Source organism: Ambystoma mexicanum, chromosome 8, assembly GCF_040938575.1.
Source record: "Ambystoma mexicanum isolate Mex_15411 chromosome 8, UKY_AmexF1_1, whole genome shotgun sequence".
Classification (NCBI taxonomy): domain Eukaryota; kingdom Metazoa; phylum Chordata; class Amphibia; order Caudata; family Ambystomatidae; genus Ambystoma; species Ambystoma mexicanum.
The window spans coordinates 1,447,372,063-1,447,390,148 of NC_090929.1; the positions used below are offsets into that span (position 1 = coordinate 1,447,372,063).

At 44.6% G+C, this 18,086-nt stretch overlaps 1 protein-coding gene across 5 annotated transcripts in view; it reads left to right on the top strand.

Annotated features, from left to right (window-relative positions):
* The window catches only part of LOC138473098 (prominin-1-A-like), a 1,012,351-nt gene that overhangs the window by 640,771 nt on the left and 353,494 nt on the right, over positions 1 to 18,086 (top strand). For all 5 annotated transcript variants that reach the window (XM_069611612.1, XM_069611614.1, XM_069611613.1 and 2 more), the window contains 2 exons: positions 10,821 to 11,014; positions 16,399 to 16,473. In XM_069611612.1, the coding sequence (XP_069467713.1) occupies positions 10,821 to 11,014; positions 16,399 to 16,473 (269 nt within the window). The remainder of the gene's footprint in view (positions 1 to 10,820; positions 11,015 to 16,398; positions 16,474 to 18,086) is intronic.

The following is an 18,086-nucleotide window of genomic DNA, read 5'->3' on the forward strand; positions in this document are numbered from 1 at the left end:
AGTCCTCAGCGATTTCATTATCTCAGTTATTAGCTTATTTATAATGTAAACCTGTTGAGTCAGGGTGTTCTGAAGGAAGCAAGAACCATAGCATGAATGTAATCGTGCAGCAATCATGTCATTTACCCTATTGCAAAGTTTGGTATCCCATCGAAGTGACAATCCGGGGCGGTCCTCCATTAAAAACTTGTGCTGCGGATCAATTGGGAGGCGGGCTACGTATAGGTGTAAATTTAGATGTATCATATGGTGGTCGCTAGCCCCTTGATCATAGATTGAGATGGTATCAGCACATCCCTGAATACCACGTGAGGTGGCAAAATAGTCAATACAGGTAACTCTATGCCCTCTTCGCCAGGTGTTACAACAATCACTATTAACGAAGGGGAGAATATCTAGTTCCCAAGACTTCAGGTATTCATGCCATAAATTCCCTCTGTGGTGTGCTTGACTAAGTATCACAGGATTTGTGTAGGGTAAGTTAACTTCCATCCAGTGGGCATTAAAGTCTCCTCCCAGAATAATCTCACATGTGGGATGTTGGGTCAGAACCTCATCAAATAGTGTGCCAAGTTCTTGGAAGGCATCAGATTGATTAAGCGTTACTGGGGTATGGTATAAAGATATCAATAAGATAAGCATTGGTGGGAAGCCCCGGAACATAATTAAGGCCGCCATCATTACAGTTGCATAAAAAACATCCAAGACTAATATATTTAAGTCGGTGTTTATACATATCGCCAACCCCCCATACGGCCGACCATTGGTGCCCCGTTTCGCCTTAGTTTGAAGAACAGTGAATCCAGGCAGCAAAAGTTCGTGTGTACACATAGTCTCCTGACATAGCATAATATCACATTTGATTCCTTTATGCGGATTACTGAACCATGCCTTCAGATTATTGAATCCACATGAGTTCCATGATAGGATAGATAAATCAGCAGGCTACTTAATGAGGAATATTATTCATTGCTGAGTTTTGAGTATTTTGAAGGGCAGATAACCATGACCAGTCCTTGCTGGAGTTAGATAGACTTACCAATTGTGCAATTACATCAGTGTTTACACCAGTCAAAGGAGCCCCAGAAGCCATGTTTGGCAAGTGAACTGGCGGGGGCGCAAGAGGCGTTTCATTAAATGAAATAGCATCATCAATTGAGTCAAACGGATAAAGCATTAATCCAATGGAGCGTAACTCTTCCATATATTGCACAAGAAGATTTGTTATGATGGCTGATTGAACCTTGCACACCATGCGATGGTTTTGGATTGGTGGCAATGTTATCCATTCAATATCATTTGTGTGCAGGGTACGAAGACCCGGAATGCGGTTAAAAGCTTGCATTAGGGCCGAGCGATTAAGTCGCTTAGTGCCATTACTAAAGGATATAATTTCCCAACCTATGATAGTAGAGGAATGTTTGGTTGGTTCACCCACTGGTTCAGAATTCTGCATGTGCCCCTCCGGAACTGGCTCGTGAGGATTATGATTACCCCCTATACAAAGTATATCCTGGTGGGGTAAGATTTTTTTATCAAATTCACAAGGGTTATCGGACTGTGGTTGCAGCAAAGGTTTGTCGTTGGGCACAGAAGGCCCAGCAGCAATCACCAAGTCGTTCATTATGTCCGTGGAGCCAGCAAAATCTTCTACTTCCTTTCCTAGTTTTAGTGTTTTGTTCTCAATAGGTTTAAAGAAGTTAGGTAATTGCGTCTGGGATGAGGAGTGGACAGTCTCTTCAATGATAGTCTTTGATGTATGGAGGTGCGAATTCTTGAGTTTTTTGTTGATTATTTTATCTCCACTACCCAGATCCTGGCAGACTTTTTCTTTGAGTTAGCTACAATGTTAATCTCAGTTTTTGGATTTGTTTCTCCAGTTAGTTTTGGTTTAATGCTCGGTTCCTGTTGATAGTTTTTATCAACCTTTTTGCAATCCGCTTTTCTTTTCATAGCCCGCAAGAATAGCCTTTTTTCCTTCCTTGATATGAATGAACGCTCCACTTGGGAAGACAAATTTTTTACCAGCTACAGGTTGGTTCCGTGGAGGCGTAGCTGGAACATTAGCAGATGCAACATCCAATGAGTTTGTGGTCTCAAATAATTTGATTAGAACCGAGGGGCTATCAGGATAAAGCTCCTGACCCCTATCCACGCTAGGTGAAGAGGGCCCCATTTTTTCCTCCCCCTGGTTGGGTTGTAAGAAAAACAGGAGCTGCTCTAATTTTTCGGCGTGGGATGCAACTGTCTTACATAATTGGGCATGCGTAAGGATATAGCATGTAGTGTCAGGTGCCGGAGCGGTTACAGCTTGTGCAAAAGATTGCGGAAAAGCATATGTAACCTGAGGAGGCATCGTGGTTTTAGAGTCATTCCCTGGAAAATAAGCCGGATCTGTTTGAGTGGATATGGAATTATTTACTGAGATTTCTTTGTGTATAGAATTTTGGCGTCCCAGTTCGTGTCTAAGGCTGTCAGCAAAAATAAAGCCCTCTAATTTATTGATTTTTAGTAAGATTTCAGAGAGTGCTGTCTTGCACTCCCTCAGTTCGTAGTGTGTATATTCATGGCCGCGATCCAGTAGGTTTAATATTCTTGTTAGCACCGGATATGATGCTTCAAGAGATTGTATGTCACCAGTTGGTTCCAATATATCAAAACCCAGCGGATTATGTGAAGACTGTTTATTAGGGGAGTGGTAGGGGTCCGCTGTCAGTTGGTTAATACTGGGTGAAGGCAATGGGGGAGAAGAAGGCCGGTTAGGAGAAGATGGCCACGAACTAGTCACCGGATGATTGGTGGAGGGTGGTATCTTTATGGAGGGCACTGGGGAGGTATTCAGGTCCTCCGTATGAGTGGCTTCTTTATAGTGAATGTGCACGTCAGCCCGTTTGAATTGAGGGAACGTGACTGGTGTTGAAGGACCTTCTGACAACCTTATCCGTTTTTCCAGTGTAGCAAGTACTACTGGCGCTAGAATCGAGTTGTCTGAGGGCGAAATAAAGATATCATCAGTAAGGTGTCGAGGATCAGAGGGTCCAGTATCCATACGCATACTCAGGAAACTTTTGCGAGGTGTGTTTGGTGAGTGTTTCCTAATGGGCATATTAGGTTCTACCGGGAGCAATCCGAGTGATGTTTTTTCAAGTTCCTGAGCCCGCGCGTATGCAAACGCTACTTCATGTTTAATTAAGTCCTGATCAGTAACTGGCCCCCAATGTGCGGCTAATGCGGTGCTTGCTACTGAAACTGCACCGTTGCCCTTAACACTCTCATTTCGCAATGCCATTTTTTTATTATTTTTACGTTTTTTTTTCGTGGATTTGAAAGAGCCTGATTCCAATGGCCGCCCACTGCGCAAACTTGCCACCATTTAGCCTAAACATATACGTTTAAACGATAGAATTGAGAGCTTAGAAAATGGCCTTACCCCATACTCCCAGCCCAACAGCCAAACAGCACACTTGGCGACACTTGGATGCGCGCGCAGGATGCGCGTGCGTGGAGCTTTTAGCCAAGAATCCGAGGCGGGTTCCAAAAGGGGGCGTGTGCACGGCTTGCAGAGGATCTGCAGAGAGAATGGAATAGACACGTGTCAGGAGGCAGGCACCAAGACCAGAGGACTAAAGGGAGAGGCGGTGCGGTCAGGGGGGAGGAAACACTAGCCCAGCCCAACCCAGCCCAGCCCAATTCTCAGGTGTACTCAATGGCCCAGCCCAGCCCAGCCCATAGACACGTTTAACACACTAAAATAAATAAGTGTTTACTGTGGAAGATGAAGTCCTTTCATATAGTGTCCATCCAGGCAGCGTTTCGCCGCATTTGAAAAGATGAAAACTTCCTCTTGTGCATACAGCCTTGAGCAGAAGAAGGTTGACGGTCGTGGCTCACTGCAGAGTCCTGTCCAAACGCCAAACAGCACACTTGGCGACACTGGATGCTCTTGGTGTTCTTTGTTATGGTTTGTTCCTGCTGCTCGATTGACGGTTCCTCGTAGGCGCTGCTCAAGGCGCCCTATGTATGATACAATTTGAAAAGGGGGGTATTAGGGAACCGTGTCGTTCCTGGCGCTGAAGTGATTAAAGTGAGATTCATCAGACTGGCGCGTGTAGCGCATTCAAATGATAAGTCATGCCACCGGTATCTGTACTGCAGTGGTTTGCCATTATTTCATATGTATGGACATGCATAGTTTCTTCCATATTTATATTGTATTCATAGTTATGCAAAGCATTTGCCAGCTATTACCATATTGTCCTCTAAAACTACCATACGTTGTCAGGTAGTTGTTGGAAGCGAGACATTCGTCTGCTCGTCTTTCTTTCGTGGTGCACAGGCGACCCATACCAGACACCACCGGGACTCCTTTGAAGACTACTCTGAGACATGCTAGAAACTACTTTGTGTACGAAAAGTGGCATGCGGAAAATACCTCCACCTGAGGGACACATGTGGCACCAGACGCCTAGAACAACACGAGCAAAGTTACACATGGAGGCACAGGGCAGGAGGAGTTGCGACGCATGTTTTTCCTGCTCAGCAGCATCTTATTACTCTGACCATTAACAACCTGATGGGGTCCCCACATCCCTGCACTAGCCATGGCGCCCAGGGCCACAGCTGAGAGGAGGAAATCATTGCCTGGCTGCCAGGATTCAACGGACCACAAAGACGATTCTTGCACACAACCGTGGTGCAATGATATGCTCAAGTGCTTACATTATATGGCAGGTAATCTCATAATATACCAGTCATTGTGTTAAATGCCTAGGTGCTCTTACCATGTGCCCAGATAGTTTCACCATCAAATGTCCAGGCAACCCAGAATTATAATTGTTCTTTTTTAACGCGGGATCGGGATTCGAACCTGTATTGGGCTGTGTTGTCTTGCTTCCAAGAAAAAGCGTTGCCCCTGAGCTATCCTTCCTCAACTTCTTTGTGTAGGAAAAGTGGCATGCAGAAAATGCCTCCACTTGAGGGACACGTGGCACCAGACGCCAAAAACAACACGAGCAATGTTACATATGGAGGCACAGTGCAGGAAGGGTTGAGACACATCCTTTTCCTGCTCAACAGTCTCTTAGTATTCTGTCCCTGAACAACCTGATGGGGTTCCCATGTCCCAGCACTAGCCATGACGCCCAGGGCCGTATTACTTTTCCTTCAAGATACTCCCCATCGTGTCCGTATGTGCTCAGTTTGTTTACAAGGTAATGTTATGCTATACTAGCGGATGCTGTTATGATATGTTATAAGATGCTATGTCATGTAACGTTATATCTACCGTGCATTATCTTCCATCAGTGTCGTCCAAAGAGCTATTGGCTCTCTGGGGGTGCATCATTGCAGCAGCCGTGTAGCGAGTAGCTATGTTAGCTAGTAGCCTGGCATTACAGACATGATATACACTGCATTTCATCATAGAATACATTTAAGAAGGCAGAGATTTAACTTTATAGCAGTGCATCAAACATTGGTTGCAGGCGGGGATATGTCGCCCTCAGTGTTTGGCCCAGTCAGTTATCCGTGATTTGCTGATGTGAGGACTTCCTATGAGCCTAAGTACTGGTGCTTGGGCAAAAGAATGTAGGGGTACTTATTCAGTTGATATTGCATCTCGGTATCCCGGGGCAACAGTTGTGGGCTCTGCTTTAAAATCACTTATTTGCATTGTTACTATGTAACTATTTGAAACATATATTCAGGTGGGTGGTGATGGACAACAGAACAATGTGTGAGTGCCAAGAATATTGGGCACCCAAATCCAGTAAGGCTATGATGCGATTTGTAATGACCCAACGGGCTCCCCTGTTCTATGCCTGTTTTTACGGCAACACTTTTCCCTGGCAGTTTTCTGTTATGGTTCTACGTGCGTCGAGGGGGTAAAGCCCCCCTGAATTCAATGCTAGGCTATTTTCTTTATATCCAAATCCTCTGCGAGAAGAGTCTCGGTGAGCTGGAGTTCCCTCCTTACGTCAAAAGGTGGCTGCGGCGTGAACGCTCAAAGTGGTTGGGAGGCCCCTTCTTAATATGAAAAGCTGCAGGCTTGAGGTTCTTTCAAGTCTGCAGATAATGTCACAAGTAGCATTAGGGATGATTTACCCACCTCCATTACCCGCAACCAGAAAGAAACGGAGTAGGTGCCAAATGTGTGTACAAATTGCAGGTCACTTGTGTTAATGACCTTTCCACATGCACACACCATTCGCCAGATATTGCTGCCATATGCCCGGGTAAACACACTATTTGTAAGCCAGTGTCATCATATGCCTAAATACCCAGGTTGTGTGCCAGGTAATGACATCATACACCCAGATACCTATATAGTTTGTGAATTGTTATTATAGCCTTTCTACTGTGAAACGTGATGCACCTGCGTTGACATCATAGCCCAGGGTTTGCCATCATGCTGTACAGTTATACTGTGAAATGTGCAGGCTAGCACATCATATAGACTGGTACTCATAAACTTTGCCAGCTATTGACATAATTTGCCCACATACTTGCCCCATGTTCAGGAATTACCATCATTCCGACAGGCAGATCACCATTTGCCAGATATTGCCATTATGTGCCCAGTTACTCCAATCATTTGCCAGGTAATGGTTTGATATTCTCAAGTAAGCAGATCACATGATAAAGATTGCTATAATTGTATATGGTAGATATGGCCTTCATATTTCCTCACCGTGTCCGATATTGACACCATTCCTAAGATATTAGCTTTAATATGCATAGATACCTGTGTCTTTTTCTAGGTATTGCCATGCTATATCCAAGTTCCCCATTTGCAACTATTAATATCACATGCCCAGACTCAAACCATTTGTCAGGTATTGCCACCAAGATGCATAGGTTCTCCCACCTTTTGCCAGATATTGGCATCATATTATTTGTTTGTTTGTTTGTTTGTTTTATTTACTTATATAGCGCTCCCGACCCGGAAGTAAAAGGGCGCTTTAGGAAATGGTTACAGGTACATATATACAGTTACATAGTGTGTTATATACAGTTTCCATCTTTCATTATATACAGTTTACAGATTACTGTAGGCAACACCTGCAGAGGGGACCCCTTTCAGAGGGAGAAGCATATGATTTAAGGGAGTCAGGAAATCTGCTCTCTTCACAAACTTCTAGGGAGACCTGCGCTTTGATCAAGATCCACAGAGGGCTCAGTTAACCAGAGAGACACTTTGATCTACAACAGACAGGAAGATGGGTGGGACTTAGGAGTACATGTTGTCACCTATTACCTTTCCTGTTGCAAAGCACTCTGGTCCTGACCTCACGCATATCAGAAGATTGTTGGTGGGGACCTTAGATTGGTTCCTTAAGGTTAGCTTAGCCTGCACCAATCACTGGGGCCCATTTGGCTTTAAAAGAGGGCTGAGCCCCTCACTTAGCAGATCATCCGATGACTTCGAAAGGAGTAAGGACTCATTTGGACCCTGGCTGAATGTACAGTCTGCGTTGCAGCTTCCACCAATGAAGAAAGACCAGGATTTCCAAGAGGGAAGCACGATCCCTCCCCTAAACATCTACCAGGGAACAGATGGAGATACCGGACTCGGAGCACCCATCCAGCAGCTCCAGAAATGGTGCCCAGCCAGCACAGTGTGCCCTGCTACGTTCTACCAGAAAGCTTTCTAGGTGAGAAGTGCCAGATAGTCTCTAAACAAAGGACAAGGCTGTTGCCTGCAAACACTCTCCTCAGCTTTGGGCCATCCGCCTTGACAGGACACCATGAGCCCTGTGAAGAAGCTTAGAGGAGTGCCACACAAGCATCAGCCAGCTTCCATCTTTCAAGGACATTTTTGAGGCAGTCAAACTGTGACCGGACGCACCACGGACTGTTATCATGCTGCAGTCACTAAAGCAATTCGAGACACCTCGACCAGCATTCCAGATTCGTAAACCAGCACTTAGACAACGATTCTTCACCCCGTGCCCGAGCTTGCCGAACTGCCTGCCGCTTGATACCCGCAGCGTCTCCCGTCTTGAACTCTGTCGCAGGAGCTGCAAAGTGTCCTGGAACTGACTTGACACTGTCGAGCATCAACATCATCTCAAGCACCAGATATATTGTGGTTCTGTCCCCGTGGTCCTTCTCCGAAGGCCCCTAGTGACATTTAAGACCCCTTGCTCCCTTGATGCTGAAACCAAATAACCGTGAACAGCCAAGACTGATTGCTTTACCGACTACCCTCCTCTGAGTGTCCAGAGTGCATGACTTTCCTTCGTGAAACGGTCTGTCCTCTGTGTTCCTTTAGAGGGTGGGTTGTATTTTGTAATGTGCTGGAACTTCTCTGTTGTAATAAGAATAAAGTAGATATTTATGTACAACCTTGGACAGTCCCTTTTACCATTGGGTAATAATTGTATTTTCGCTGTGTTGCAACTAACGAATGATCCATGACTTTCCGGAGATAAGGCTGCCGTTCCGTCCACGCTACCAAAAATCAGACGAGGAGGGTTATAATTTACTTGTGTTTCAATCTGTTCAGATCCCTTTCTGGTGTACTTGAGGTGTGGGGCTGATTGATGGTTTAGAAACCGATATTCATCCTTGGACCACAGGTGCACCTGAAGTTAATTTGTCACATGCTAGCAGAAAATGTCTAACTGAACCTGATTGGATTAAATGTATACATGCTCTTTATTTTCATAGGCTTTTCCCCACCCGTGCACCTCTCCGCTCCCCCCTTCTGTTCCGCATTATGCCCCCTCAGTGTTTTTCCTTTTTATTTCGATCTTGTTGCTGAAAAGCATTTGTTTTGCTCTAATGGCGCTTTTCTTCTTTTCGGGTTACAGACATTAACCCTCATAGCACATATATTATTTGCCAGGTTTTACCATCCTATGGACAGGTATTGACACCATATGCCAGCTATCAACATTATAATCCCAGGAACTTCACAGGCCTCCTACAAGGTGCCAGCCAGTTCCCCGGGGAGGCATCTGCACGGCAGCAGAAGCACAGACACAGAACTAGAGTGCAAAGCACCTGCACTCATAGTCCCCCCCCCCCAGCTGCGCCTCCATGTTCCAGCGCCTTTCAAGATGCACTGCCTGTTGCAATCAACAACCAGTCTATCAAAAATATCCTTGGTTCCATCTGGCTTTAAAGTTATCCACAGGAGCTGAAATCTATGGTGCCTAATGGTGATGCTAAAGTTCCCTTTTACCAGCCAAAGCCATGTAGCCACCTGTGAGCCAACATTGATTGCTGCACTTGAGCACGACCTAAGACAAAATTAAGCAAGTCAAGGGCATGTTCTGCCTAAATTGCCATTCCTTATCTGCACAGGCCACAAAAGTATGGTTAATTCACTGTATTGCACATGAGTCTAGTTAAAAGTATTGGCCATTGAATGCAGGGGTGTACAACTTGTTTCTCAGGTGAGCCGATTGTACCACACAAGTCTTGCTGCAAGAATATCCAAGAGTGACGGAGAGTAATCTGGTCTCACAAAGAGTCAGAGGGGACAGTGGGGCATTGAGGGGTACCTGAAAGAGAGTCAGAAAGCAGAGGTGACCCAGCAAGATCTTGGCCAGAAAATGAGTGAGGAGACGAGGTGTGATTGAGAGATGGATCACGGGCTGACATTGAGGTACATTTTATGAGGGACATCGAAGATACCTAAATTCATAACGCATTGATCTTAGATTATTTAAACCACGTCCTTCCATCTGCTCCATCAGGGTTCAGGACAGTTGCATTGCCTCTGTTTCCTAGGCACTGGGCTCGGCTCTCATTGGAATAAACTCTGAATCAATCCTACCCTTACCAGAACTTTTCACAATTAAGGATGCCAGGCATGCTAAATTCACTCTTGTTTTTCCACTTCATTCACATTTCTAACAGTCTATTTTTAACTTGGCTACAGTTGGCCTGCAGGCTCGGTCAATTGTTTGTGGCTTTAGGTGATCTTTTTAATGACTGAGTGGCGTGAGTGGTTGGTGTGGGGAATGGAGTTGGAAAGTGTGGTGGTGCATGATTGTTTCTAAATGTAATGGTAACTGGGTGGTGTGATATATGGTTGTCGATAAGTGAGTGGGTGGTGTAGTAAATGGATTTGTGAGCATACGCTCTGTTGAGTAGTTGTTGAGGAGGGGCCTGGTTATTTGTGTGGTTAGTCGTTGGCTGTATACTGTGTGTTTTTTAGTGCTTTGTGTGGTGACTGGTTGTCAGTGATTTTCGTGGAGAGTTTTCATAGGTACGTTGAGTGCCATTTGAGTGGGGTAGGGCGATTGTTGGTGAGAGGCGTTATGGTTCAAGCTAGAGTGAAAGAGGAGAGGTGATTTGGGCTTGCTGAACCAATCTTGGGGATACTGAGATGGTGAGCATGGATGTGTTTCTGAGGAGTAGATCCAATCATGGAGACATTGTTCAGTGCCTTCACTTAGTGTACACTGTCCCAAGGTGGACGGAGCCTGGGCAGGAGGGCGTCTGATAGGACATCAACAGGTGTTGTGGGTCAAACCTGGGGTGTGTGCAGGCATTGATCGCCTTTAGGTCTGCACGCGTGCAGCCGACACTGGAAGATGGAGGAGTGGTCTTCTCATTCAAGCCGGCGAATTGAGGATCCAAAACTGGTTCTTTCAAATTAGCCATGGGACACATCAGGGATTCTTTCACATGTTTTTTAAAACTGTAACACAATGCACCATATACCTGGATTGTTTGAATGTCGTTTCAGATATTAGAATGACAAAAAGCAAATCTCATAGAGCGTTTTTTGGGCTGTTGAGGTTTCAGAAAATAAAATGTCAATCCACAGTATCGTAATGCCGCTCAATGCTCTCTTCTCGTTGCAGTGATGTATTCCTCTGCAGTGTTATTAGTGGGTGTGAATTCTTCTTTCAACCAACTGCATAGCACACAGATGAATCTGAGCCAACAACTAAGCGCTGTGCAGAAGAGCATTAACGATACACAGAACTCGCCCTCGTGCACAGGTTGCAACAGCTCTTCTGCAAATGATCTGACATTTAATGCCAACTTTAACACGGTAAGTGTTAACACAACATATTAGGCTTTATTAGTGAAATCATACATGGGGCGTGTGGGGTGTATATAAGGAATATATGTATAGTTCGTATTGAAATGCATTGACACAATGGGCCTCATTACAACCCAGGCGGTAAGTTAACGCCTGGGTCGTACCTTTACCACCATGGCGTAAACTACGTTTGGCCATGGTGGTTGGCGGATTTACCGCCCCATTCCGAGGTGAGTGGGGCGGTAAGTCCCCATTAACCCATTTACCCTTCCCCATTCCCATTTTTGCCCCATAGGGCATAATGGGAGTGGGGAAGGCGTTAATTACGCCACCGTAAAATTACGGTGGCGTAATTAACAACAAGGTCCCTTAGCGCCATGGATTTTAACACCTGGTGTTAAAACCTCCATGGCGCTAAGGGACCTCGGAATCAGGCGGTAAGGGTCGGCGCTGTTTACGCCGCCGTAAACCCCTTACCACCTGGGTCCTAATGAGGCCCAATGGTAATCATTGGTCCTACTCACCTTCCTTTCCAACTTGTTCTTAACTCTGATGAACCACAAGTCAAGATGTGATCGGCTCTAAAAGGATGCTGTTGCTTTAAATGTGAAAGGGGACCATGCGTTGACGCCTTCCTCACTTTGAAACTGCAACCACTTCAATGTCTCGCCAACTGAAACACCACTGTTCCATTTTCCACCCAGCGTTAAAGTCAAGCAATTTTCGTCAGTGTCTCCTTGTGCTCTATTTAACAATGTTTTGCATCTCAAATGAACCTTCCCCCTGCCATCAACTTTGCGCTTGCAGTTTGTAACTGGTCTCAATTAATGCCTTGAACAGCCTGGACAGATATAGACCGCTGGCACCCATGGATCCTATATCACTTGCCAGGGAAATTGCCATCTCTGGTTGTTTCATGAGCAATCTGTCCTGGAAGCCCACTGAGGGCTCTCGGAAACCACCTCAACATTGTACTGGAGAAAAGAACGCGTCAATGCCACAAGTTCAGTGCTGAGGGATGGGGATCTCCACACAGGGCACGGATACTATGAAACAGTGGCTAGGACCCGTGGTAATTCCAAATGGATCGAGGACACTCTATACTAGACCGTGGTTTGGTAGAATTCACAGAAAAAGGAGCGTCTGGCCCTTGCTAAATCTATTCGCTCAGGGAAAGTGCATGCTTTAACCTGATGTCCCTGCGAGAACCCAATTACCATTGATTGTTTCTATGGTGTTTACGACTTGGTCATAATCCATCTAAATGATTCACTTACAGGGGTGGACTGGGAAGCAAAAGAGGCCCTGGAAATAATTTTCAAAGTGGCCCCATGTTACACATTTTCAGCAAGCCCAACCCTTTTCCTATAGGAACATTTGAAAATACCACAAAAAAGAGGCCCAGGGTGCAGGGGCCCGCCGGGAAATCTCTAGAGTTACCGATGGGCCAGTCCACCCTTGTTCACTTACCTTTAGGGTCCTCCAACTAAAAGGGCTCTAAACAGGGGGTATGTTAAATGTTAAGATGTCCTGTTAAAAGCAAGCATTGGCAATGCCAACAATGTTGGCTTTTGTGTAGACCTGGGATAGACGTTTGCCAGGCACTGCCATAATTGTACTACCTTACTTGCTGGCAACTGCTGGAACATGGTGTGATAGCTTGGGTACATGATAGCAGTGCCTGACAAATGCCTATTTAGTGCCTGTACAAAAGCCAAAAGGGTGGCTTTGTCTACTTGCTTTTAACAGGACATCAGTGCAAAGGACAAATGTAAATCAAGTGGCTGAAGGCACAGTTGGTTATGGTAATTTTTTTAATCAGTAGCACATTTACAGCTGCAATGAAGCCATTTACCCCCCCCCCCCCCCCCCCCACACACTGGCTAGAAATGATGCTGGCTGGCCAGAGTGACTTAGCAATTTGCATCTCTCGTCAGACCTTTTCTGATACACCTTTTATCATGCCAAACTTACAACATATTTTGGCTATTTTCATTAATATCTTGTGTCTCCCCGATATAAGGAGCTTTGTTCGGGAGTCTGTGATGCAGCACATAAACTCTTTGTACGTTATTTTGACATGACATGACAAATAAACCAAGAGCCCACAGCCTTTGCCTCTCTAGTGTTTTGAGACTTCAATTCCCATCATCCCTAGTCAACATAATCAATGATGTGGAATCATGGGATTTTTTGTCCAAAACATGTGTAGAGCCACCAGTTATAGATGTGTTGAGTGTATTGCTTTTCCTCTTGTTGGGTTGCACAAAACGACCCTTTCTCTCTCAAAGCTACCTTGAAAAGTACTGGTAACAGCTTCTTGAAGGTTTCTCACTTTGCCAGGGATATTTTCCCAGTTAAAGGAATAGGCAATGGCTTCCAGATGCTACCACAAGGCAACTATAATAACCAAAGAATGACCAAATTAGTTAAAAAGAGACATTTTTAAAGTTTTGCTGAACTGAATATTATAAGTGGCATAGAGCAATGTATGGTGTGTCAATTTGGATCGTACAGGTTCGAGGCTGACTGTGTATGTTTTATGCAAAAGTGCTGTTATGCGTTTGTGAAGAAATGGTGCATTCAAAACTCGCAAACTGAAATGAAGAGGGAGTCCTCGAGGTCCCGAGACCACCGGCTCTGCCCTCCTAACTTCATGATGAGGCCAAAGGCCAGAAATTCTCACAGCTACCCATCTTATTTCGGACGGAACCCAAATGCACCAATGATTGACAAATACACTGAAAGGTATGCCCTCAGCCAGCCATAATGACCGATTACAATGCAAATCTTTCCATGTGTGGGAGAAGAGCCTGTGATCGTGGAGAGAGACGCCTTTATGGACAGCCTTGACGGAGCACCAAGAAGCCACAGTGCTAACGTCACTACTGACACCACAACGTAGCAGTGTTGGACATCAAGCACATTCACAGTCGACACTGCATCACATAGACACACACTACATGAAGAACATAAATGCACAGTTCTGTAGCTAGAGGACAGATAATATACATGTTGTCATTGCTTTTATTATTTTGTCATTGGCCAAATGCAGTAACGCAGAACCGCAAGGCACAAGAGATTCTGAGCAAGCTTGCAGATGCTTAACACAAATAACCCTATGGAACTACAGGGATGGATATGCAGCCTGATAGGACCAAGTGTGACTAACATATAGAGAACATAGCATAACGTGCACAATGCATAAACTGCATTATAAAGTTTAGGAAAATTACAGCAGGCCTCAAGCCACTGAATAGGAGACGAGCCAAGCGGACTCAGGCTGCATAGAATGCAAGATGTGCAAGACAGGCTCACAACCAAGGTCAAGAGATACAAGAACACATTCCAATCTCCAGATGACAAGGGGACCTGCTCCAAAGAAACCAAATACATCCTCATAATTGTGAGATGCAGAGCTCAATTGTGTGGTCTCTAAACATGTAGTACAGCCAAACGAAACAATGGACAGTCCTCCGTCATGGGAAAGAGGAGCAGATCCCAGCAAGCCAGACAGAGACTGCAATAAGTGTTGCAACATAAGGAGAATATTCTCATAGGACAAGGTGGTACACACAAGTTACAATACAGACACATGATTCACATCACCTTGAAGAGGTGCACAGCGAGATGAGAACTCAATCGAGTCCCAGGCCTGGGGGCATCAGCTCTAACAAAATCATAGCTTAGTATTCCAGGAGTGGATGGCAAGGGGCTAGAACCAATAGTAAGCCCACTACTCTGCAAAAATGTAATAGTTATTTTGGGATGGGATAGGGCAGCCACCTGACATGTAAGAGCCAGTAGAATAACATCTATAGGATACCGTATAGGTTATACAATGCTCAATACCCAATCCCTCAAGCTGATGGTTTTTGGAGGAAGGGCCCTGGAAGTGACGTAAAATCACAACAAAACTGGGGAGCACGCATTGTAATTTTGAGACGTACCGGAATCTTTCTGTGTTCTTGTATTGATCTCTGTTGGTTTTCTTTGCAATAAACTGCAGTTTGTACTTGTCGTTGACTGACTGAGTCCTCCATTTGATTTGGGGAGGGTGTTGGGCTCTCCAAGTGCACTGACCCCCAGCCAGACATACCTGGGAGTCCCTCCCAACAGAAACGTGGCGCTGAATAAGGGACTCTGTATTTATGAGTGAATAGGATGAGTTAGGGAGAACATTATTTGCGACATTCTGAAGATCAGCTTTTTCATAATGGAAAATACCTCATAAGCTAGTCAGTCTCGTCTGATCAGCAGAGGAAGGACCCTTAGGTGATACGATTTGTGACTGCTCTGACAAACTATTCAAGCCATGTGCCAATATTGAGTCATATTGCACATTGGCTGTGTGCTTTGTATTGTAGAATGTGACAGTCACATGACAGTCACAATAGCATATTGGACATTATGGGACATTATGGGGTAATTCCGTTTACCTCCATTTTTCCTGCACCACCAAACTACAAGTTTGCAGGTATTACCTCTGGTGGTATTACCAGATCGCAATACTGCTGATTTTTGGAGGTAAAGTGGAGGGATTATCTCCAGCTTGGTCATTCCTCCACTTTACCTCCCAAAATTGGCGGTATTGCCATGTGGTAATACCACCGGAGGTAATACCGGCATAATTCCCCAATGATTTACACTGCCAAACAACCACTTGTAATCTGGTGGTATTACCACTGTAGGTAATACCTCCAGTGGTAATACCGTCTGACCAAGTGGTGGTATCAGTAATTCCATTTGCTGCTGGAATACCGGCAAACTCTTAATGAGCCCCTATATCTCTTGTTTCTCCAAATCATGGTTATCCATTCTGTCTACCGCCACGATGTTCCTTCAATTTCCACAACCCTTCCGCTCTGGCTATTCTAGCTCTCACTGATGGTGACAGGTTTTAGGCCAGTACTCCAGCAGGGGGATCGGTTGGTTACCCCTGCTGTAAAGTCACATGAAATGTGCATTTCAACGCCCCACAAAATATTTTTTTTGTTTTACATTTGTGAAGTTGCAATTGTTTCATTGTGTCTAGGTTGACACAACTGTGATTGTGTATTAGCTGGCTATACGTTATGCAGGTGTTCTAGTTTGCCTACGAGCAGTCACTATATCTGCGACCTGTCTACATTTTTCCCTGTCCCGCTCTTCTGTCTCCTGTTAACTCCAAATGTAGGTTTACATTTTTGGGGAATTTGTTCGAAATGTAGTTTCTCAAAACTTACACTAATCAATTATAATACAACCTGGTGATTCTGCTGAACAGTTTTGAATATAGTTTAGCACTTGGGGTCCATTCTACTTTGGCCACTAAATTGGTCCTCAGGGGAAAAAAGCAAACTCGGAAGAACCACTGCTTTATCTTTGACTTGTGATATTTGCTTTTTCTGCAGATGCCCGACTTCAGCAGCCAATACAAACTCCTTGCTGATTTGAATGCCACAAACATCCCCCTGGTTCTTCAAGAGGTAAACACGTTGAATCCCCTCTAGCCCAACATTGAACATAGACTGATGGGCTGTTGCTCCTGTGAAAGCAGAAGCAAAGCTGTCCCAGCACCCCTATTTTACGCCCCGCAGGAAAGGTTCATTCGTATCAACAGAAAATACTTGAATATGGTCAGTCTGTCGACCTGCTTATGGTATGGCGTGCTTGTCATTGCACTGGTAACACAGGGATAATGCTAGCTGGTGTGGGCAAACATCAACCTACCAACATATTGTATAGAAGACCCAGAGACTGCTATGACAAGGCCTCAAATATTCGACAGGTTTTCATCGATCGCTAACCTGTATGTAAGAACCCCAAAATGTAAATGACATCTGTAAATGACATCTACAAAATCATTATCAGCCACTGAAGATATATGTTAGTATGCGAAATAGTGATAGAAATAAATGTACAATATCTAATGTAATACCCACATTTCATTGAAAGAGAGAGGTCCCTTGTGAAGTGCCTGGTGCAGTTAGTGGGCTACATTCGTTATTGAAAATCACAGGTATGCCAGCCATCAGAATACGAAGGCTCCCTTTCTTTTTCAATGTATTTCTTAGATGTCCTTCCCTTGGTCACGAATGCATGCATATCTAAATAAAGTGCATTCCAAATATTGCAATTTGGAATTCAAAGCCAATTTATGAATGGCGTTCCGAGCCATCAAGCCTGGAGAGCGTGCTTGATTTGATTTTGCAACAAAAATTAATCTGGCCCATTTAAAAATGTTTTTCGTTTGTAGCTCCAAATATCCTTCTGTCTGACTCATCCTGATTTCTTGATTCACTGCTAATTTGGCTGCCTCCATTTTTGTATCGTCTATTTCACAAAATTGCTTAATAAATAAATGCAATGCAATAATGCCATAAGATCATCATTCTTAAGAGGTCATAAGGATCTCGCAGGAGGCTGTGATAACCGTTCTGTAATGGCAGTAGGATCCTGATTCCCGCTGTCATTACCCACAGTGGCTCAATGTCAATTTTCACCACTACTGGTTTTTGTAGCAACAATGCCTTAGTGCCTGCTGTGAACTAATACCATCAACTAAAAACAATGGACAATCATTACTAAAACAGGAATGTAGAAACACACCTGCAGCCACAGGTGGAGGCACCGAGGTACACACCGATGTTTGGCATCTAAATGCTGCTAGATTGCTGCAATCTGCTGCAATCGTGAGCAAGCAATGCAGCACATTAAGGCCGTCTCATTGCATGCGGGGAGCAGTACTGGGTTTGTCAGAAAAGGGAGATATGAAGCATGGGCAAAAGATCAAAGGAAAGAAAATGCCACCCGTGCTAAAGCCCAGGAAACGGAATCTAGGCAAAGGCCCGAGAAGGGCATCCTGTTAAACAGCAAAGGAATCAAAATGGCAATCGGATTAAAGGCTAAAATAATGCAAATGAAAGCTGGTGTTAAGAGAAAAGTTAAGGAAACTTAATGGAAAGCAAATGATCAAATGCTTAATGTTAAAGGGAAGGTATCTCTACCCAACTCAAGGTTAAACATAACCTTCCTTCAGCTAGTGTTTTAGCCTTAAAATGGTATACCTCAAGTTGTGAATTTGTATTGTTTTATGCTA